Raw genomic sequence first — 23,383 nt, forward strand, 5'->3', positions numbered from 1 at the left:
TGCTACCCTCTAAAAGGTGCACACTTGGAACTGATTTCACTTTTGAGCAAGTGTTACTAGGCTCTTGCCTGTTTCCATGCTGTAAGCACAGTCTAGTAAGAGGGTGGCTACTTATGGGTACAGGTCTTTGATGACACTCCCAAAGTTTTCTCTACCTAAAGTTGATTGATCTTGGTGGGGAATCAAACCTTGCAACTTTGGCCTTGAGAATACCATATGTCAAAGCAACCATGGAGTTGGTCTAAATCAGAAATGAATATATAGTCAGAACCACATTGAGTTTGTCATTAAACTGTCTATAAACAGTAGTCCAGTAGCAAATACCCATGGCATATTCTGCATGAGTCATGTCCTGGCTTAACCATACTCAGTCTCACCAATCGATTCTACAGCACAGGTTTCAGGAGAGAGAAGAGACACACTCCAAGTGCATGTAGTTTGGTACACAAGTCAAAGGCCCTGCTGCACACTCCCAGACTCCCAGAATTCAAAGCCAGATGACATGGTTGAATGGCATCACCAACTCCATGGACATGAATTTGAACAAGACCCAGGTGTTGCTGATGGACAGGAAAGCCTGGTGTGCAGTCCATGGGGTCACAAAGAGTAGGACAGGACTGAATGGCTGAACTCAAATGGAGTGCTTCCTCCTTCCAAATGTACTGCGGACACTCCATAAAAAGCATAGTGAAACCCTGATGACCAGCATTGGGTACTCTATACCAATTCCAAGAAAAAGTATGAGAGGACTGAGACTTTGTGCATTATCTTCATACTCTATCCTCAGTACTCAAGAGAGTGCCTGACACAAACAGCAGCTCAATAAGTACTGAAACAAGCGAACACTAACAGGATTGTAATCATGATAGTTGCCTTAGAAACACTGCGTAAAGAAGATACTATTAAGAGAAGTCAGGCTGTATATTAAGACCAGTGGAAGCAAGTTGTGCCTTTGAAACTGGCAAGGCAATGCAATCATTTCCCCTCAGTCTTGCACAACAGGTTACAACTTCATCCATTTTAATAGGCCCCATTCTCTGATATTAAGACTTGGTCATCAGGATAAAGTTTCCAGGCCTCCACTTAGGAAGCTGATATTTGCATATTCTATCCCACAGGTGTCAAGTTGCAATGTATCTAAATTTTCAGTTTCCTCTTTGGGTGGATATATTGAATTCAAAGAGTTGTAAGGGTAACATGTAGTTTACCATTGGGGCTTTTGATTTATTTCTAACACCTGCTGCTTAAAAGTCTGTAGAACTGACCTTTTATATGATTATTTTTTTAAAACAAGATTAAAGCTATTTCGATACCAGCTTTTTCCCAAAGAGCACTCATACTTCAGGTTTTCTCTTAATATGTGTATAAGAGCATGTAGGGGTGTAATTTTGTTTATTTCAGAACTTCTCTTTCTTGAATCACAAGCAAGCATGTGTTTGAAGTAAACAAACAAAATGGGCATGTGTGTTTCTTTTCAAGAAACTAATAGGATTTAGGATCAGTTATCAGCAGGCCTTGCCAGTTTGTACTAATGTGTTAACATGTACACAGAGATAAGTTCCAGGCAATAGAAGGAGCTTTAGCTTCATTCTCACTACAGCCCAGACTCTGCTTTTATGCTTCTAATTTTAGTTGGGGAAAATCCAACCAGTACTTCTGGGTGTGCAAGGCTGTGGAGAATGACAGCCAAGCTCTGTGTGAATCAGTGTGCGTGGCTGTGAAGGAATTGTGGACTGAATTGAATTTTTCCACTAAATATTTTCTTTGTAATTTCTCCATTGAATTTATCCTAAGAATAATACATACTTTTTGATCTATATAAGGATTTTCTTCGAAATATCCAAGGAAGCATATTTTCAGCCAGTCTCTATGATAAATGGCTTGATGTTATTGATCAAGGGAACGAGGACGACAAAATAAAGGCGACCCAGAGGTAATGATGCCATAATTACTCAACTCTGAGAAAATACAACCAACATACTCTTAGGAAAATATTAGCTTATACTTTACAGCTGTGTCCTCTAAAATAATGACCGGTATCACGGGGTTTGACTTGATCATGCCCATGGAAGTCAGTTTGAAGAGAGATGCATGCCTTATTGGTGACACTGTAATTGGTGTTTTTCTCCTAATCTCATTAACATGGACTGCTTGACCATTTTACACCTTCTGAATACATGAAACTGTTGGAGATGAAATCCACTGGTCTAAATTGAGATGATAAAAAACCAACCCGCCAGTGGTATGATCTTAAATACAAACACATAACTAACCAGAGTAGGTCTTACCTGGTTCAGGAATTAAATTCAGTGAAACATTTTTGTATGCATTCATGCCTGGAACTGTGAGAATGGACTGTGTACATGGTATAAAAAGAAGTACTTTGTTCTCTGTATTTCCACTTACTAAGCAAAATGACTCGCTTTATTTATAAGTGTTTTCTCTGTCCTTAGGCTTCTAGACCAGCTGCCGAGAGCCAATGTAGTTTTTCTGCGATATCTTTTTGCAGTTTTACGCAATATTGAGCAACATTCCTCATCCAATCAGATGACAGCTTATAATTTATCAGTGTGTATAACCCCAAGCATGCTTTGTCTGTCTAATTCTGGCAGCTCAGAAAACTTCACCAAACAGGTAATGAGATCTCTCATTTTTTGCCTTGCAGAGCAGAGTCCCCATCTTGAACCTGAAGTCTGTAGTATTAACTCTGATGAACCAGTTTTTAAAGTGCACATTTTAATTACACTGCCTTGGAGTGGCAGAGTCCTACTCTGGTTGGGCATGGGAAGGTGTATTATAACTGAGAACAGTTGACTCACTTCCCCTTTGCCATCCAAGAGATTAAACGATAGAGAGGTAAGAGTAGGATGATATGATAGAAAAGAACCTGGCTTTGGAATCAGAGAGCCAAGGTTCAACTCTCAGCCTAATCACTGAGGGTGTACAAGCCTCCAAACTATGATTTCATCATTACACAATGATAACACCCAATACATCTGGTCACTGTCGGCACATCTTAGCAGCCTGGGCAATATGAGCACCTGAGGCGCCACACGTACTGGCCACACTCTGCCAGCTGTGGCTCATTCAGGAAAGTATTTGGCTTCTCTTGTGTCTCTGCCTGAGGATGAGGAAGCTAGTAAAATATTTCAGAACATTCTAAGAGAGCCACAACATGCCTAATAAGATCACACCTCTTCTCCAAGCTCCCCCGGACAGCAAGTGTGAGACAAGGGAATGTGGTAAGACAGACAGACATGTTTTCTCTCCAGATGATTTGTTCCTTCACAACCCCCCGCCCGGCCGACACTGTAACCTCTGCTAACCAAGTTTCAGATATTTCTTCACTCAAGTGAAATTCACAGTTGGTGTTGTATTCGATACTTTATAAATGTTAATAATATGAGATATAAAAAATCTATCTCAATAAAACTAGAAACAAATTTATTAAAAATAAATAAAACTTAATAAGAGAATATACATTTTTGTCCCAAATATCCTATGCGGGCTACTTAAAAATCATCCTAGTTTTAAGCATGTTAACCATCATTACAAAATTTTAGCTATTAAACCAAGCTACATAGTATAACGTTAGCCCACTGACTAAAAGAATTTTAAAATTTGAGCCCAAACTACTCTTGAAAGTAGGAGTTATTTCTTAGAAAAAGCTGATGTATATATAATATATTTATATATTTTTTAGTCAAGTCTGAATTTTTCTCAGATTTCTTTTGCATTTTTGGTTAGAGCCAAGATTCGTGGATGAAATGTGATTTACTATTACACCATATGTAGAGTAATACCCCATTTTTTGCCCCTTCGTGTTACAGATTTCTTTCATACAATTTCTCATTGAAAACTGTCTCAAGATATTTGGAGAAGATATCACTTGTCTCTTTGGAGAGATGTCAGTGAGTTCTGATAACAGTGATATCACTGATATTACCGATAACATTGAGAAGGTTGCAGGTACGTGAATAATGTAACTGGCTTTGATGCCAAAGACAGCAAGGCTTCCAGGGGTCAGTGGGAGATCCTAGAGCCCAAAGCACATTCTAAGGGCAGTAATTTCCATCTGCTCCAAGACATGGGAAGATTCCCACTTGTGAGATCAAAGCAAGGATAAAACTGTTCTGATTTCAAGAAGCAACTAGTACAGCTTTAGGAGACATAACGATTCGTTGAGTTCAGTTCAGTTGCTCATTCGTGTCCAACTCTTTGTGACCCCAAGGACTACAGTGACCCCAAGTCCTTGGGCTTGAGGACTATAGCACCCCAGGCCTCCATGTCCATCACCAACTCCCAGAGCTTACTCTGACTCACGTCCTTTGAATTGGTGATGCCATCCAACCATCTCATCCTCTATCGTCCCCTTCTCCTGCCTTCAATCTTTCCCAGCATCAAGGTCTTTTCCCATGAGTCACTTCTTTACATCAGGTGACCAAAACATTGGACTTTCAGCTTCAGCATCAGTTAGATTGCTGTATTTGGGGTGGCCTTTCTGTATTCTGGCAGCTTGTGGTTCTTTTTTATTGTGGAGATTCCTCACTGTGGGTGGGGTTGTATGAGTGGCTTGTCAAGGTTTCCTGCTTAGGGAAGCTTGTGTCCCTGTTCTGGTGGATGGAGCTGGACTTCTCTCCAGAGTGCAATGAAGTTTCCAGTAGTGAGTTTTGAGATGTCTATGGGTTTGGTGTGAATTTGGGCAGCCTGTATATTGAAGCTCAGGGCTATGTTCCTGCATTGTTGGAGAATTTGCATTGTATGTCTTGCTCTGGATCTTGTTGGCTCTTGGGTGGTGCTTGGTTTCAGTGTAGGTATGGAGGCTTTTGGATGAGCTCGTATCCATTAATGTTCCCTGGAGTCAGTAGTTCTCTGGTGTTCTCGGGTTTTGAACTTAAGCCTCCTGTCTCTGGTTTTCAGTCTTATTCTTAGAGTAGCCTCAAGACTTCTCTATCTGTACAGCATCGATGATAAAACATCTAGGTTAATGATGACAAGCTTCTCCACAGTGAGGGAACCCAGAGAGGTTCACCAAGTTAGATGGAGAAGAGAATAAGGAGGAGGGAGATAGAGTTGACCAGGAGAAGAAGAGGGGGAATCAAACCGGAAGAGAGCAAGCTAGCCAGTAACCAATTCCCTATGTGCTATCCACAGTTTGGACCCCTCAGAGAGGTTCATGCAGTTACACAGAGAAGAGAAGGAAGAAGGAGACAGAGGTGACCAGGACAAGAAAAGAGGCAATCAAAAGGAGAGAGACAGATCCAGCCAGTAATCAGTTCCCAAAGTGTTCTCCACAGCCTGGAATACACAAAGAGATTCACAGAGTGGGTAGGGAAGAAAAGGGTGAGGGAGGAGATAGAGGCGACCTGGTGGAGAAAAAGGAGAGTCAAAAGGGGGAGAGAGCAATCGAGGCAGTGATCAAACTCCCAAGTAGAAATGGGCAGTGAAGATTGGGTTCTTAAATGTACAAAATTGACAACAAATACCAAAAAGCAAACATTAAAAGTCTACAGTAAAGGTTAGAGACTCCCAAATACAGTATTAAAAAAACAAAGTAACAAAAAATGGTAAAATATATATATGAAGTTTGCATTAAAAATAGGGTATTTTTTTGAAAGGTAATAGTAGGTTATAAAAATTAAAATTAAAGAAGCAATAGAGGACATAAAAAAAATTTTTTTTTAATGATAATAGTAAAAATATATCTAGGAATTTCTCTGGAGTGGTTGTGGGCAGTGTGGGGTTAGTTCAGTTTCAGATAGTTCCGTTATCCAGCTTATACTTCTCAAGATCTATAGGCCCCTTCCATTGTAGTCAGTGCTAACTCCAACGTTTTAATCTGTTGCACCTGTCTTTTCCAGAGCGCTTCCCTCTGTTTATTTTAACTTCTTCTGTTTGCTGGTCTTTTCAGTGTCTAATTTCCGCCCTGAGTCATGGGGGCGAAGGTGGTCACTTATTTAGGCCCACTTACTCAGTGGTACTGTGGTGACGGAGGAGCACTGCAAACAAATATCCCTGGCGTGTGCTCACAGTGTCCTGGCCGCACTGGGTTTGCCCCCGCTCACGGTGTGTGTGCTTTCCCAGTTTACACTGCTCAGGCTCAGGTTGCTCTGCCTGCAACTGTCTGAGGTGGGCCCTGGGTTGCGTGTACTTCCCAGGTCTAAGCCGTTCAGGTTCAGGTTCAGGTTCTCAGGTACTCCACAAAGGCACAGGCTCAGTTGGACCTGCGTTTTGTGCCCTTCCCATGTCCGAGCAGCTCAGGCGACCAGGTGCTTAACGAGCACAGTGACCCCCAGGTGTGGTGTGTCTTATACCTCCCCCATCCCAGCCGCTCAATTTGCTGGTTGGCAGCAGGCCTGCCCGTCTCAGGTGGGCCGTGTGTCTCTTCTGGGGAGCTGATCTCTGGCCGCGACCGTCCCAGCGGATGTCAACCGCCCAGTATCCCAACAAGTCTTGGTTAGCAAATGGGAGCCTGCTTGCAGTTTTGTAGAGGATGCCTCTCTGGGGCTGAGATTGCCCCTTTCAGGCTCTGGCTGCCCCCGCCTGCCTCCCTGTCTCTGGTGGGAGATGGGTCAGTGCACAGCCAGCTAGCTCTGCTCTGGTATTCTCTCAGTCCTCTGCTCTGTGAGTGGGCCAGGAAGTGCCTTAGATTAGGGCTTTTCACAGGATAGTTTTTTTTCTCTCTGTCTGGCTATCCCACAATTTGGGTTGCTATCTCACATTAGCTCCCTCAGATTGCCCTCAGGGCACTCAGGCCTGGCCCTTACCCTAAGCAATGCAGCCCGCACCTTCCTGTTCAGGCCCCCCGCTTGCTGGTGGCAATCGTGAGTGTCTGGACTAGTTCCCTGCTGGAAGTTGTTGTTAGGCACGCAATCTGTGGGGTTTCTTTCTTTCTTTCTTTCTTTCTTTTTCCTCCCCGTTATGTTACCCTCTGAGATTCCAAAACTCCCCACTGACCTGCCAATGAGAGTGTTTCCTAGTGTTGGGAAACTTCTCCTCTTTTAAGACTACCGTCCCAGGACAGATCTCTGTCCCTACCTCATTTGTCTCTCTTTTTCTCTTTTATATTTTGTCCCACCGCCTTTCAAAGACAATGGGCTGCCTTTCTGGGTCCCTGATGTCCTCTGCCAGCATTCAGAAATTGTTTTCTGGAATTTGCTCAGCATTCAATGTTCTTTCGATGAATTTGTGGGGAGAAAGTCGTCTTTCTGTTCTATTTCTCCGCCACCTTAGGACCGCCTCTGAGACGTGAACTCTGGATTCTACCTCCACAGCAAGCTCTCTTTCCATTCTGTTTCAGACCTAGGTTGCAAATGGAACTGGACTGAATGCTTATGTGTCTGTTTGTTTTTAAGTCTTTCCTCTTGCAATCATCCCTGCTACCATTCCAGTATTGTCCCATTGACATTTCTTTCTCTGAATAAAATGTCTTCCTAATTTAGCAAGTACTGGGGCCAGAATAGAATTTCTACTTAAAGTATTTGTATTCTTAGAATTGTTATTCTATACCCACAAAGTTACACAATTTCATTTTTTAACATTCAAACCCTAATTTGAGCATGAGGAAAAACACTAACCTAAATCTTGCCAGGATTGTTTAAGAAAGATGAGGTTGTAAAGTTAACCTGTTTCACAGTCCCTGGCAACCCACTCCAGTATTATGATCCAGGAAGTCCCACGGACAGGAGCCTGACAGGCTATAGTCCATGGGGTCGCAAGAGTTGGACACGACTGAACAACTGAGCACCATACTTTTCGTGGCTATAGTATATAGTCTTATTGGTCACAGAGCCCACAAGAACTCTAACACCAACCAATGTACATTACGAAAGCTCCATCTAGGCCTGAAAATAAAAGCGTAGGCCTTAATGTCTATTTTGCTTTCCATCTATGCTTATAGGCTAGCTGGCCATATAGCTTTGTACCAACTGATAGAGTTTTCTTCCTAAGAGTATTCTTATTAAAGCTGAACAATGAAGGAATACATTTGAAATACATGAATACCTGTGGGTAGTTTAGAAATAAAAGAATCAGGTTAAGAGTAGGGAAACCAGGGTGCATAAAGCAACTCAACCCATATAAACATGTATCTTTTCACGTTTGTACATATTAATTAGGAGAATCTGTTCCTGAATTTAAGAATGCATTTGCTTTCTTCATTATCTCCTTTTAAAATGATGGTAGTATGACTGTCAGGGCAGGAAGAGCCTAAGGCAAAGTGATGGCATTCCTTCAGGAATGCACACCTTCTGGAGGCTACACAGTCAAATGGAGAATGGGGGTGCGGTCTGCTTAGGGGGAGGCGACTGATGTCTAGGCTGCCTTAGGCCTTCTGAAGGAGGGAAATTACCTTTATTAAGGCTGCTATGTGCCATGTCTTGTGCTGGGTAGTACATTATGTTATGTAGTCCAGTCAGGTGTAAGTAGCATCATTTATGTTACATTTGAGCAAACTGACGCTCAAAGACTTTTAGGTAACTCATCCAATTAAGAGGCAGAATAGGAGCCTTCTGGTTCTCTCACCCAGCACCACAAGTGGTTCACTCACTTGAATGGACATGGTGCGGCACTCACTATGTCTCCGAAAGACAAGTGGATGGGCATTTTAAAAGATTTGGTTAAATTCTTCTGTTTATTTTTCTACAACTGGGCTCCTCTAATTGACTTCTTTAGCTGGTTATTTAAGCAGGTTATTTAAGGAAATATTAAGCAGGTTTATTGAGGAAATATCAGGAAAACATTCATAGCTGGACACGAGACACTTTGAACTCAATTCTTCATTGCTGATCACTCTTTTTTGAAAAACAATCCTTTGACAGGGGCTGTTGGTAGTTAAAATTCATCTTTGGGTTAGCTGAGTAAGGTGTCACACACACAAAAACTGGCCCCCTGTAATCTTACCACATTGTCTGCAATTAATGACTACTTCTCAAGGACCCTGAGGGCAGGAAGTCATCCTTGGAGCTGACTGTGGTGTGTGGCCTCCCAGAGGAGAGGTCGAGAGGCTGACTGATAAGCACTGTCAGGCAGGATATCTCGTGAAAGGCGATTCTTTTCAAGGGAGAAAATTGTGCATGACGGGGTACTCAGAAAGCCAAACAGGTAACTGAACAGAGGACGGAAACTTCCTACAAATGCTGCTTGATTTGAATATTAAATAATGTTGCCTTTCAAATGAGATCTGAACCCAGAATCCACTGATAACACTTAATATTAGGAAACTTGTGTAACTATAGGTTAAGTGTCTCATGCCACAGGGCAAAGGGAATAGAGAGCACTGTCTGGGGAATACTGTCACAGGGAGAATCAACCCTGTGTCTGATCACGCCTCTAGGTTTAACTACTGGTTTGCAGAATATGGGCAAGAAGAACATGTTAACACCACAAGGATGCAATTAGCCTGCTTTAGAATAAGGGGAATGCTATATAACAAATGGTTCAGTTTCTCTCTTTCAGCCTCTGCCATGAACATGCTGCTGAATGTAAGTGGTGGAAATCAGGCTAAATAAGCTAAACTACTACTAGTGAAAATCTCTCTTCTACATTAGTTTCAGACAAGAAGACAGTTAGGAAGAGTTCTCTCAAAAACTGGGCCTTTGGCTGTATCTCCAGGACCCGCGAGGAGAACCAACACCCATGTCTACCACCCACAAAGCCAAAACAGCTCTTTGGAGCTCCTCTTGAGGATGTATGTGATAATGACACCCTGCCCACCCCAATTCTGGTAGGTCTTATTTTGGTTTCTGTAACCTTCCTGAGAAGGGGAGTGCTGAGAGACCAAGTGTTCTCTTCCAAATCTACTCCCAAATGAAGAAGTCTGGCTTTGTCCGATAAGATTCATAACATTACTTCAAAGAATAAGATCTGATTTAGGTACTGCAGAGTCAGAAGGCAAGTACAAGATGAAAAGATACTCTCCTCCATTCCGCTGATTTCAACAAAGACCCATCTATACCAGCTCAGACCAGTTAACATGGACCCTGTAAGTTAAGGCAGTTAGAGAAGGCGAGGTTGAGGAAAAGAGTGAGAGCAGTCCTTTACAGATCACCTTTATGAGGTGAGAAGGGGCAGCAGTCAGATTAGTGAGCTGCTGCCCTTACCCAAGAAAAGAGGAAGTATATAGAGGCACGTATGTGGAAAGCTCCAGTCTTAAGGGGACCTGTTCTTCTGCAAGGTTGTTCAGAGTAGTTATCTCTTAAACAGCTGTGGCAAGGAATTGTGGAGATCAGCCAGAGGCTGGGACAGGCTGGGAGCTGGGCAAAATCAACCCAATGTCCATTTTTTCCTTCGGGTGACAGAGTGCTTGTTTTGCATAGAATGGTGGGGAGGTCCTGGAGGCGAGTTTTAACTCCAGGCTATTTTGACCGCGTAGCTTTCCTTCAGACTCTGTGTGTAAGAATCTCTGCGAGTCCACCTCATCCTCTTATGTCTCGTCGTCTCCTCCCTTGAAGTCCACACGAGTCTCAAGTCTCCTTCAGCTGAGTCTACTCCCCCTTATGATGCAAAATGTCTCACAGGGATTTGATTTGCAACTCAAGTGTTTAAGCATAAAGTACGCATCCTCTGGCAAAGATGAATCATTTGCTCCTGACAGAAGGTGTCAAAAGAGAGTCACAGAGTTCGGACTCTGCTATATCAAATTAGTGTATTGAACTGTAAGCATTAACTCTTGTCCACTGTCCACTATCTCTCCAAGCACTACACTAGATGCAGGGAATTTTATGGTATATATGAAGAAATTCATCATACTAGCTACGTGCTAGCTACTACCCCAGACCTTGCGTCTTTCACAGAACATTTAGGGGGTAGCCATGACTATCATCACCCCCACTTCATCAATGAAAACAAAAGAGCCTCACCCAAGTATGTGCTATGCCCAAAGTCACACAGTGGATGACTGGCATAACAGATTCCACATTCCTTGAAAAACCTGGCTCCAATATCTGTTATCTCTCTAACTCTGCAGACAGCAGAGGACATGAAAATACAGGAAAAGGAACTAGAAAGGCTGATGAGACAGGATTGTCATCGGAGAAGGAGGAGAGACGTATTGAGCCTGATTTTGAGGGGAGGGAATACAGGAAACAGGACTGAATGGGGTGGACAGTGCCTGGAAGGGGAAGAAACAAATGGAGCATGCATATGGCAAAAAGATTTCCACACTTAGGGAAGAGCATCTATAATAGGGAATAAAGAGAAAGGAGCGGTGAAGAAGGAGAGGGTGAATCTACAAAGGCCTCAAAGCAGAGACGTTTAACACAGTAAATTCACTGAAACGGAAAATCTGATTACACAAGTGTTTACAATGTTTCAGTGTATGAAAGTCAGATCGATTGTTGGGTCGAAAATATATTTAGAGACACTGAAGAAAAAATTTCAAATTGACTTTGGTGCTGTTCTAGAACTGTACCCTCATATACCACAGGTCTGTCAAAACAGGAGCAAGCTTGTGCTCTGGGCTTCTAGACATGAAATGTCCCACAGTTTTCTTTTCTTTCCTTCCCTATAGGATATGCTTTCCTTTGTCAATCAAAAACGGTCGTTCACAGAAGGCATCTTCAGAAAATCAGCCAGTATAAAATCATGCAGAGCCCTACAGAAGAAACTAAACTGTGGAGACACAGTGAACTTGAATGAGGAACCAATGCTTGTGATATCGTCGGTCTTAAAGGTAAGGATAGTTTGAGCATCATCCACACACAGTAAATCTGAAGCTATATGACTGGTCTTCATTATGAATGCCCAAGAAACCTAATAGGCATAAGAGAGGAAGGATCTGAAAAGTGAAAAACACTTCACAACGCAAAACTGAAGGAAGGTACCGCAAATGTTATACGCCCCATACATTAGATATTTTCCTTTTTCATTGCACATCTTGACTCCGGAACACTCCATGCAAAAGAATAACAATATACGTCAAAAGACCCACCTACACATTGAGTGTTTACCAAAACAAGCTTCCTGCTTTGGATGACTTCCTCATCACCTTCCTAATGAAGGCCAATTTCCAAAATAAAATTCATATGAAGCTTTTGGAAACAGTTAACAGAAGTAACTTCCCAGGTGGCTCAGACAGTAAAGAATCCGCCTTCAATGCAGGAAACCTGGGTTCCATCCCTGGGTTTCCAGGATCCCCTGGAACAGGGACTGGCATACGACTCCAGTATGGTTGCCTGGAGAATCCCATGGACAGTGGAGTCTGGCAGGCTATAGTCCATGAGGTGGCACAGAATTGGACACGGCTGAAGCAACTTAGCATGGATGCAGGACAGATGTTTACTCACTATGGTAAATTCGTGTGTTTAGTGTGTGTGTTTGTGTGTCTGTGTGTGTTAGTCGCCTCGTAACAGCCGACTCTCTGTGATCCCATTGACTGTAGCCCAGCAGACTCCTCTGTCCATGGAATCCTCCACGCAAGAATACTAGAGTGGGTTGCCATGCCCTTCTCCGGGGGATCTTCCTGCCAGGCATCGAACCTGCATCTCTTGCATCTCCTGCATTGGCAGGCAGGTTTTTTCCCACTAGCACCACCTGGGAAGCCCATTTGTCTTACAATGAATCAAAAAACGCTTAGTGAGGCCACCAAAATCTCTGATCACTGCATCATCCTTGCTTCCCCCGTGTCTCAATGCCTTTTACTTGAAAATTAGTGTAGGGATGATGCCACCAGTTACTCCTCCTTTTTCCTCCTTTTATCTCCCTTACCATCTTTAATGGGCTTTGTTAACACTTGTCAGTTTAGCCCACCACCCAAGGTTACAGTTACATGGTAACCAGTTTTACTACATGCCTAATCTTATAAATCTTATTTTTAAAGGGAGTGCAACAATCAAAATCTGTTTTGAATTTTGCAAAATTCAATAGATTTATACAAAAAATAGACTGAGTTTGAACTGATACAGCTAAATCACAAGTGTGTAGTTAAATTTTTACCAGGGCGATAGTACAACAGAAAGAAAAAATTAATCAGTCCATCTTGGTACTTGTTAGCAGCTATGAACAAAAATATATTGATGTAGTAATAACTACAGACAGGTTATTAAAATTATCTTAGAAACCAAATAACATATGGGGTTTCCTTGTCCCCTATTAATGTTCGATTGTATGAAAATAGCAACAGTGCAGGTATGATTTAGAGTTGACCCCTACTACACTTGACCCATAATAATACACACTAGGTATGCAAATAGCAAGTAGAGTGCTACCCTCTAAAAGGTGCACACTTGGAACTGATTTCACTTTTGAGCAAGTGTTACTAGGCTCTTGCCTGTTTCCATGCTATAAGCTAGTAAGACTAGTAAGAGGGTGGCAACTTATGGGTACAGGTCTTAAGCAGTCCCAAAGTTTTCTCTTCCTAAAGTTGATTGATCTTGGTGGGGAATCAAACCTTGCAACTTTGGCCTTGAGAATACCATATGTCAAAGCAACCATGGAGTTGGTCTAAATCAGAAATGAATATATAGTCAGAACCACATTGAGTTTGTCATTAAACTGTGTATAAACAGTGGTCCAATAGCAAATACCATGGCATATTCTGCATGAGTCATGTCCTGGCTTAACCATACTCAGTCTCACCAATCGATTCTACAGCACAGGGTTCAGGAGAGAGAAGAGACACACTCCAAGTGCATGTAGTTTGGTACACAAGGCAAAGGCCCTGCTGCACACTCCCAGACTCCCAGAAGCCAAAGGCAGATGACAGTGGTTGAATGGCATCACCAACTCCATGGATGTGAATTTGAACAAGACCCAGGTGTTGCTGATGGACAGGAAAGCCTGGTGTGCAGTCCATGGGGTCAGCAAAGAGTAGGACAGGACTGAATGGCTGAACTCAAATGGAGTGCTTCCTCCTTCCAAATGTACTGCGGACACTCCATAAGAAGCATAGTGAAACCCTGATGACCAGCATTGGGTACTCTATACCAATTCCAAGAAAAAGTATGAGAGGACTGAGACTTTGTACATTATCTTCATACTCTATCCTCAGTACTCAAGAGAGTGCCTGACACAAACAGCAGCTCAATAAGTACTGAAACAAGCGAACACTAACAGGATTGTAATCATGATAGTTGCCTTAGAAACACTGCGTAAAGAAGATACTATTAAGAGAAGTCAGGCTGTATATTAAGACCAGTGGAAGCAAGTTGTGCCTTTGAAACTGGCAAGGCAATGCCATCATTTCCCCTCAGTCTTGCACAACAGGTTACAATTTCATCCATTTTAATAGGCCCCATTCTCCGATATTAAGACTTGGTCATCAGGATAAAGTTTGCAGGCCTCCACTTAGGAAGCTGACATTTGCATATTCTATCCCACAGGTGTCAAGTTGCAATGTATCTAAATTTTCAGTTTTCTCTCTGGGTGGATATATTGAATTCAAAGAGTTGTAAGGGTAACATGTAGTTTACCTTTGGGGCTTTTGATTTATTTCTAACACCTGCTGCTTAAAAGTCTGTAGAACTGAACTTTTATATGATTTTTTTTTTTTTTTAAGAAAAAGATTGAAGCTATTTCGATACTAGCTTTTTCCCAAAGAGCACACATACTTCAGGTTTTCTCTTAATATGTGTATAAGAGCATGTAGGGGTGTAATTTTGTTTGTTTTATTTCAGAACTTCTCTTTCTTGAATCACAAGCAAGCATGTGTCTGAAGTAAACAAACAAAATGGGCATGTGCATTTCTTTTCAAGAAACTAATAGGATTTAGGATCAGTTATCACCAGGCCTTGCCAGTTTGTACTAATGTGTTAACATGTACACAGAGACAAGTTCCAGGCAATAGAAGGAGCTTTAGCTTCATTCTCACTACAGCCCAGACCCTGCTTTTATGCTTCTAATTTTAGTTGGGGAAAATCCAACCAGTACTTCTGGGTGTGCAAGGCTGTGGAGAATGACAGCCAAACTCTGTGTGAATCAGTCTGCGTGGCTGCGAAGGAATTGTGGACTGAATTGAATTTTTCCACTAAATATTTTCTTTGCAATTTCTTCATTGAATTTATCCTAAGAATAATATATACTTTTTGATCTATATAAGGATTTTCTTCAAAATATCCAAGGAAGCATATTTTCATCCAGTCCCTACGATAAATGGCTTGATGTTATTGATCAAGGGAACGAAGAGGACACAACAACCGCAACCCAGAGGTAATGATGCCATAATTACTCAACTCAGAGAAAATACAACCAACATACTCTTAGGAAAATATTAGCTTATAGTTTACAGCTGTGTCCTCTAAAATAATGATCAGTATCACGGGGTTTCACTTGATCATGCCCATGGAAGCCAGTTTGAAGAGAGATGCATGCCTTTTGGTGACACTGTAATTGGTGTTTTTCTCCTAATCTTATTAACATGGAATGCATGACCATTTTACACCTTCTGAACACCTGAAACTGTTGGAGATGAATCCGCTGTTCTAAAATGAGATGATAAAGAACCAATCCGCCAGTGGTATGATCTTAAATACAAACACATAACTAACCAGAGTAGGTCTTACCTGGTTCAGGAATTAAATTCAGTGAATCATTTTTGTATGCTTTCATGCCTGGAACTGTGAGAATGGACTGTGTACATGGTATAAAAAGAAGTACTTTGTTCTCTGTATTTCCACTTACTAAGCAAAATGACTCGCTGTATTTATAAGTGTGTTTTCTGTCCTTAGGCAACTAGTCCAGCTGCCGAGAGCCAATGTAATTTTTCCGCAATACCATTTTGGACTTTTTTACAACATTGAGCAACCATCCTCATCCAATCAGATGACAGCTTATAATTTATCAGTGTGTATAACCCCAAGCATGCTTTGTCTGTCTAATTCTGGCAGCTCAGAAAACTTCACCAAACAGGTAACGAGATCTCTCATTTTTATGCCTTGCGGAGCAGAGTCCCCATCTTGAACCTGAAGTCTGTAGTATTAACTCTGATGAACCAGTTTTTAAGTGCACATTTTAATTACACTGCCTTGGAGTGGCAGAGTCCTACTCTGGTTGGGCATGGGAAGGTGTATTATAACTGAGAACAGTTGACTCACTTCCCCTTTGCCATCCAAGAGACTAAACGATAGAGAGGTAAGAGTAGGATGATATGATAGAAAAGAACCTGGCTTTGGAATCAGAGAGCCAAGGTTCAACTCTCAGCCTAATCACTGAGGGTGTACAGGCCCCAAACTATGATTTCGTCATTACACAATGATGACACCCAATACATCTGGTCACTGTCTGCACATCTTAGCGGCCTGGGCAATATGAGCACCTGAGGCTCCACACTTACTGGCCGCACTCTGCCAGCTGTGGATCATTCAGGAAAATACTTGGCTTCTCTTGTGTCTCTGCCTGAGGATGAGGAAGCTAGTAAAATATTTCAGAACATCCTAAGAGAGCCGCAACATGCCTAATAAGATCACAGCTCTTCTCCAAGCTCCCCTGGACAGCAAGTGTGAGGCAAGGGAATGTGGTAAAACAGACAGACATGTTTTCTCTCCAGATGCTTTGTTCCTTCACAAACCCCCCCCCCCCCCGGCCAACACAGAAACCTCTGCTACCCAAGTTTCAGATATTTCTTCACTGAAGTGAAATTCACAATTGGTGTTGTATTCGATACTTTATAAATTTTAATAATATGAGATATATAATATCTATCTCAAGAAAACTAAAAAAAATTTTCTTAAAAATAAATAAAACTTAATAAGAGAATATACATTTTTGTCCCACATATCCTATGCGGGATACTTAAAAATCATCCTAGTTTTAAGCATGTTAACCATCATTACAAAATTTTAGCTATTAAACCAGGCTTCGTATTATAACTTTAGCCCACTGACTAAAAGAATTTTAAAATTTGAGCCCAAACTACTCTTTAAAGTAGGAGTTATGTCTTAGAAAAAGCTGATGTATATATAATATATTTATATATTTTTTAGTCAAGTCTGAATTTTTCTCAGATTTCATTTGCATTTTTGGTTAGAGCCAAGATTCATGGATGAAATGTGATTTACTATTACACCATATGTAGAGTAATACCCCATTTTTTGCCCCCTCGTGTTACAGATTTCTTTCATACAATTTCTCATTGAAAACTGTCTCAAGATATTTGGAGAAGATATCACTTGTCTCTTTGGAGAGACGTCAGTGAGTTCTGATAACAGTGATATCACTGATATTACCGATAACAGTGAGAAGGTTGCAGGTACGTGAATAATGTAACTGGCTTTGATGCCAAAGACAGCAAGGCTGCCAGGGGTCAGTGGGAGATCCTAGAGCCCAAAGCACATTCTAAGGGCAGTAATTTCCATCTGCTCCAAGACATGGGAAGTTTCCCACTTGTGAGATCAAAGCAAGGATAAGACTGTTCTGATTTCAAGAAGCAACTAGTACAGCTTTAGGAGACATCACGATTCGTTGAGTTCAGTTCAGTTGCTCAGTCGTGTCCGACTCTTTGTGACCCCAAGGACTACAGTGACCCCAAGTCCTTGGGGTCGAGGACTGCAGTGTGCCAGGCCTCCCTGTCCATCACCAACTCCCAGAGCTTACTCAAACTCACGTCCTTTGAATTGGTGATGCCATCCAACCATCTCATCCTCTCTCGTCCCCTTCTCCTCCTGCCTTCAATCTTTCCCAGCATCAGGGTCTTTTCCAATGAGTCAGTTCTTTACATCAGGTGACCAAAACATTGGAGTTTCAGCTTCAGCATCAGTTAGATTGCTGTATTTGGGGTGGCCTTTCTGTATTCTGGCAGCTTGTGGTTCCTCTTTATTGTGGAGGTTCCTCACTGTGGGTGGGGTTGTATGAGTGGCTTGTCAAGGTTTCCTGTTTAGGGAACCTTGCGTCCCTGTTCTGGTGGGTGGAGCTGGACTTCTCTCCAGAGTGCAGTGAAGTGTCCAGTAGTGAGTTTTGAGATGTCTATGGGTTTGGTGTGAATTTGGGCAGCCTGTATATTGAAGCTCAGGGCTATGTTCCTGCGTTGTTGGAGAATTTGCGTTGTATGTCTTGCTCTGGAACTTGTTGGCTCTTGGGTGGTGCTTGGTTTCAGTGTAGGTATGGAGGCTTTTGGATGAGCTCTTGTCCATTAATGTTCCCTGGAGTCAGGAGTTCTCTGGTGTTCTCAGGTTTTGAACTTAAGCCTCCTGTCTCTGGTTTTCCGTCTTATTCTTAGAGTAGCCTCAAGACTTCTCTATCTGTACAGCATCGATGATAAAACATCTAGGTTAATGATGAAAAGCTTCTCCACAGTGAGGGAACCCAGAGAGGTTCACCAAGTTAGATGGAGAAGAGAATAAGGAGGAGGGAGATAGAGTTGACCAGGAGAAGAAGAGGGGGAATCAAAACGGAAGAGAGCAAGCTAGCCAGTAACCAATTCCCTATGTGCTATCCACAGTTAGGACCCCTCAGAGAGGTTCATGCAGTTACACAGAGAAGAGAAGGAAGAAGGAGACAGAGGTGACCAGGACAAGAAAAGAGGCAATCAAAAGGAGAGAGACAGATCCAGCCAGTAATCAGTTCCCAAAGTGTTCTCCACAGCCTGGAATACACAAAGAGATTCACAGAGTGGGTAGGGAAGAAAAGGGTGAGGGAGGAGATAGAGGCGACCTGGTGGAGAAAAAGGAGAGTCAAAAGGGGGAGAGAGCAATCGAGGCAGTGATCAAACTCCCAAGTAGAAATGGGCAGTGAAGATTGGGTTCTTAAATGTACAAAATTGACAACAAATACCAAAAAGCAAACATTAAAAGTCTACAGTAAAGGTTAGAGACTCCCAAATACAGTATTAAAAAAACAAAGTAACAAAAAATGGTAAAATATATATATGAAGTTTGCATTAAAAATAGGGTATTTTTTTGAAAGGTAATAGTAGGTTATAAAAATTAAAATTAAAGAAGCAATAGAGGACATAAAAAAAATTTTTTTTTAATGATAATAGTAAAAATATACATAGGAATTTCTCTGGAGTGGTTGTGGGCAGTGTGGGGTTAGTTCAGTTTCAGATAGTTCCGTTATCCAGCTTATACTTCTCAAGATCTATAGGCCCCTTCCATTGTAGTCAGTGCTAACTCCAACGTTTTAATCTGTTGCACCTGTCTTTTCCAGAGCGCTTCCCTCTGTTTATTTTAACTTCTTCTGTTTGCTGGTCTTTTCAGTGTCTAATTTCCGCCCTGAGTCATGGGGGCGAAGGTGGTCACTTATTTAGGCCCACTTACTCAGTGGTACTGTGGTGACGGAGGAGCACTGCAAACAAATATCCCTGGCGTGTGCTCACAGTGTCCTGGCCGCACTGGGTTTGCCCCCGCTCACGGTGTGTGTGCTTTCCCAGTTTACACTGCTCAGGCTAGGTTGCTCTGCCTGCAACTGTCTGAGGTGGGCCCTGGGTTGCGTGTACTTCCCAGGTCTAAGCCGTTCAGGTTCAGGTTCAGGTTCTCAGGTACTCCACAAAGGCACAGGCTCAGTTGGACCTGCGTTTTGTGCCCTTCCCATGTCCGAGCAGCTCAGGCGACCAGGTGCTTAACGAGCACAGTGACCCCCAGGTGTGGTGTGTCTTATACCTCCCCCATCCCAGCCGCTCAATTTGCTGGTTGGCAGCAGGCCTGCCCGTCTCAGGTGGGCCGTGTGTCTCTTCTGGGGAGCTGATCTCTGGCCGCGACCGTCCCAGCGGATGTCAACCGCCCAGTATCCCAACAAGTCTTGGTTAGCAAATGGGAGCCTGCTTGCAGTTTTGTAGAGGATGCCTCTCTGGGGCTGAGATTGCCCCTTTCAGGCTCTGGCTGCCCCCGCCTGCCTCCCTGTCTCTGGTGGGAGATGAGTCAGTGCACAGCCAGCTAGCTCTGCTCTGGTATTCTCTCAGTCCTCTGCTCTGTGAGTGGGCCAGGAAGTGCCTTAGATTAGGGCTTTTCACAGGATAGTTTTTTTTCTCTCTGTCTGGCTATCCCACAATTTGGGTTGCTATCTCACATTAGCTCCCTCAGATTGCCCTCAGGGCACTCAGGCCTGGCCCTTACCCTAAGCAATGCAGCCCGCACCTTCCTGTTCAGGCCCCCCGCTTGCTGGTGGCAATCGTGAGTGTCTGGACTAGTTCCCTGCTGGAAGTTGTTGTTAGGCACGCAATCTGTGGGGTTTCTTTCTTTCTTTCTTTCTTTTTCCTCCCCGTTATGTTACCCTCTGAGATTCCAAAACTCCCCACTGACCTGCCAATGAGAGTGTTTCCTAGTGTTGGGAAACTTCTCCTCTTTTAAGACTACCGTCCCAGGACAGATCTCTGTCCCTACCTCATTTGTCTCTCTTTTTCTCTTTTATATTTTGTCCCACCGCCTTTCAAAGACAATGGGCTGCCTTTCTGGGTCCCTGATGTCCTCTGCCAGCATTCAGAAATTGTTTTCTGGAATTTGCTCAGCATTCAATGTTCTTTCGATGAATTTGTGGGGAGAAAGTCGTCTTTCTGTTCTATTTCTCCGCCACCTTAGGACCGCCTCTGAGACGTGAACTCTGGATTCTACCTCCACAGCAAGCTCTCTTTCCATTCTGTTTCAGACCTAGGTTGCAAATGGAACTGGACTGAATGCTTATGTGTCTGTTTGTTTTTAAGTCTTTCCTCTTGCAATCATCCCTGCTACCATTCCAGTATTGTCCCATTGACATTTCTTTCTCTGAATAAAATGTCTTCCTAATTTAGCAAGTACTGGGGCCAGAATAGAATTTCTACTTAAAGTATTTGTATTCTTAGAATTGTTATTCTATACCCACAAAGTTACACAATTTCATTTTTTAACATTCAAACCCTAATTTGAGCATGAGGAAAAACACTAACCTAAATCTTGCCAGGATTGTTTAAGAAAGATGAGGTTGTAAAGTTAACCTGTTTCACAGTCCCTGGCAACCCACTCCAGTATTATGATCCAGGAAGTCCCACGGACAGGAGCCTGACAGGCTATAGTCCATGGGGTCGCAAGAGTTGGACACGACTGAACAACTGAGCACCATACTTTTCGTGGCTATAGTATATAGTCTTATTGGTCACAGAGCCCACAAGAACTCTAACACCAACCAATGTACATTACGAAAGCTCCATCTAGGCCTGAAAATAAAAGCGTAGGCCTTAATGTCTATTTTGCTTTCCATCTATGCTTATAGGCTAGCTGGCCATATAGCTTTGTACCAACTGATAGAGTTTTCTTCCTAAGAGTATTCTTATTAAAGCTGAACAATGAAGGAATACATTTGAAATACATGAATACCTGTGGGTAGTTTAGAAATAAAAGAATCAGGTTAAGAGTAGGGAAACCAGGGTGCATAAAGCAACTCAACCCATATAAACATGTATCTTTTCACGTTTGTACATATTAATTAGGAGAATCTGTTCCTGAATTTAAGAATGCATTTGCTTTCTTCATTATCTCCTTTTAAAATGATGGTAGTATGACTGTCAGGGCAGGAAGAGCCTAAGGCAAAGTGATGGCATTCCTTCAGGAATGCACACCTTCTGGAGGCTACACAGTCAAATGGAGAATGGGGGTGCGGTCTGCTTAGGGGGAGGCGACTGATGTCTAGGCTGCCTTAGGCCTTCTGAAGGAGGGAAATTACCTTTATTAAGGCTGCTATGTGCCATGTCTTGTGCTGGGTAGTACATTATGTTATGTAGTCCAGTCAGGTGTAAGTAGCATCATTTATGTTACATTTGAGCAAACTGACGCTCAAAGACTTTTAGGTAACTCATCCAATTAAGAGGCAGAATAGGAGCCTTCTGGTTCTCTCACCCAGCACCACAAGTGGTTCACTCACTTGAATGGACATGGTGCGGCACTCACTATGTCTCCGAAAGACAAGTGGATGGGCATTTTAAAAGATTTGGTTAAATTCTTCTGTTTATTTTTCTACAACTGGGCTCCTCTAATTGACTTCTTTAGCTGGTTATTTAAGCAGGTTATTTAAGGAAATATTAAGCAGGTTTATTGAGGAAATATCAGGAAAACATTCATAGCTGGACACGAGACACTTTGAACTCAATTCTTCATTGCTGATCACTCTTTTTTGAAAAACAATCCTTTGACAGGGGCTGTTGGTAGTTAAAATTCATCTTTGGGTTAGCTGAGTAAGGTGTCACACACACAAAAACTGGCCCCCTGTAATCTTACCACATTGTCTGCAATTAATGACTACTTCTCAAGGACCCTGAGGGCAGGAAGTCATCCTTGGAGCTGACTGTGGTGTGTGGCCTCCCAGAGGAGAGGTCGAGAGGCTGACTGATAAGCACTGTCAGGCAGGATGTCTCGTGAAAGGCGATTCTTTTCAAGGGAGAAAATTGTGCATGACTGGGTACTCAGAAAGCCAAACAGGTAACTGAACAGAGGACGGAAACTTCCTACAAATGCTGCTTGATTTGAATATTAAATAATGTTGCCTTTCAAATGAGATCTGAACCCAGAATCCACTGATAACACTTAATATTAGGAAACTTGTGTAACTATAGGTTAAGTGTCTCATGCCACAGGGCAAAGGGAATAGAGAGCACTGTCTGGGGAATACTGTCACAGGGAGAATCAACCCTGTGTCTGATCACGCCTCTAGGTTTAACTACTGGTTTGCAGAATATGGGCAAGAAGAACATGTTAACACCACAAGGATGCAATTAGCCTGCTTTAGAATAAGGGGAATGCTATATAACAAATGGTTCAGTTTCTCTCTTTCAGCCTCTGCCATGAACATGCTGCTGAATGTAAGTGGTGGAAATCAGGCTAAATAAGCTAAACTACTACTAGTGAAAATCTCTCTTCTACATTAGTTTCAGACAAGAAGACAGTTAGGAAGAGTTCTCTCAAAAACTGGGCCTTTGGCTGTATCTCCAGGACCCGCGAGGAGAACCAACACCCATGTCTACCACCCACAAAGCCAAAACAGCTCTTTGGAGCGCCTCTTGAGGATGTATGTGATAATGACACCCTGCCCACCCCAATTCTGGTAGGTCTTATTTTGGTTTCTGTAACCTTCCTGAGAAGGGGAGTGCTGAGAGACCAAGTGTTCTCTTCCAAATCTACTCCCAAATGAAGAAGTCTGGCTTTGTCCGATAAGATTCATAACATTACTTCAAAGAATAAGATCTGATTTAGGTACTGCAGAGTCAGAAGGCAAGTACAAGATGAAAAGATACTCTCCTCCATTCCGCTGATTTCAACAAAGACCCATCTATACCAGCTCAGACCAGTTAACATGGACCCTGTAAGTTAAGGCAGTTAGAGAAGGCGAGGTTGAGGAAAAGAGTGAGAGCAGTCCTTTACAGATCACCTTTATGAGGTGAGAAGGGGCAGCAGTCAGATTAGTGAGCTGCTGCCCTTACCCAAGAAAAGAGGAAGTATATAGAGGCACGTATGTGGAAAGCTCCAGTCTTAAGGGGACCTGTTCTTCTGCA

The 23,383-nt window shown here is 42.6% G+C and overlaps 1 protein-coding gene across 29 annotated transcripts in view; it reads left to right on the forward strand.

Moving 5' to 3' along the window:
* LOC109553295 (mitotic spindle assembly checkpoint protein MAD2A) overlaps window positions 1–23,383 on the forward strand; it is a 651,283-nt gene that overhangs the window by 448,280 nt on the left and 179,620 nt on the right. For 28 of the 29 annotated variants that reach the window (XR_011566996.1, XR_011566997.1, XR_011566998.1 and 25 more), the window contains 9 exons: window positions 1,824–1,933; window positions 2,454–2,634; window positions 3,831–3,969; window positions 9,549–9,724; window positions 11,510–11,671; window positions 15,035–15,144; window positions 15,663–15,843; window positions 17,044–17,182; window positions 22,760–22,935. Coding sequence is in view for 24 of the 29 variants with exons in the window: in XM_070790760.1 (XP_070646861.1) it covers window positions 1,824–1,933; window positions 2,454–2,634; window positions 3,831–3,969; window positions 9,549–9,724; window positions 11,510–11,671; window positions 15,035–15,144; window positions 15,663–15,843; window positions 17,044–17,182; window positions 22,760–22,935 (1,374 nt within the window). In the remaining 5 variants the exon portion in view is untranslated. The remainder of the gene's footprint in view (window positions 1–1,823; window positions 1,934–2,453; window positions 2,635–3,830; window positions 3,970–9,548; window positions 9,725–11,509; window positions 11,672–15,034; window positions 15,145–15,662; window positions 15,844–17,043; window positions 17,183–22,759; window positions 22,936–23,383) is intronic. The other variant, XM_070790777.1, reaches the window with a different exon arrangement.

The sequence above is a fragment of the Bos indicus genome, chromosome 6, assembly GCF_029378745.1.
Source record: "Bos indicus isolate NIAB-ARS_2022 breed Sahiwal x Tharparkar chromosome 6, NIAB-ARS_B.indTharparkar_mat_pri_1.0, whole genome shotgun sequence".
NCBI lineage: Eukaryota > Metazoa > Chordata > Mammalia > Artiodactyla > Bovidae > Bos > Bos indicus.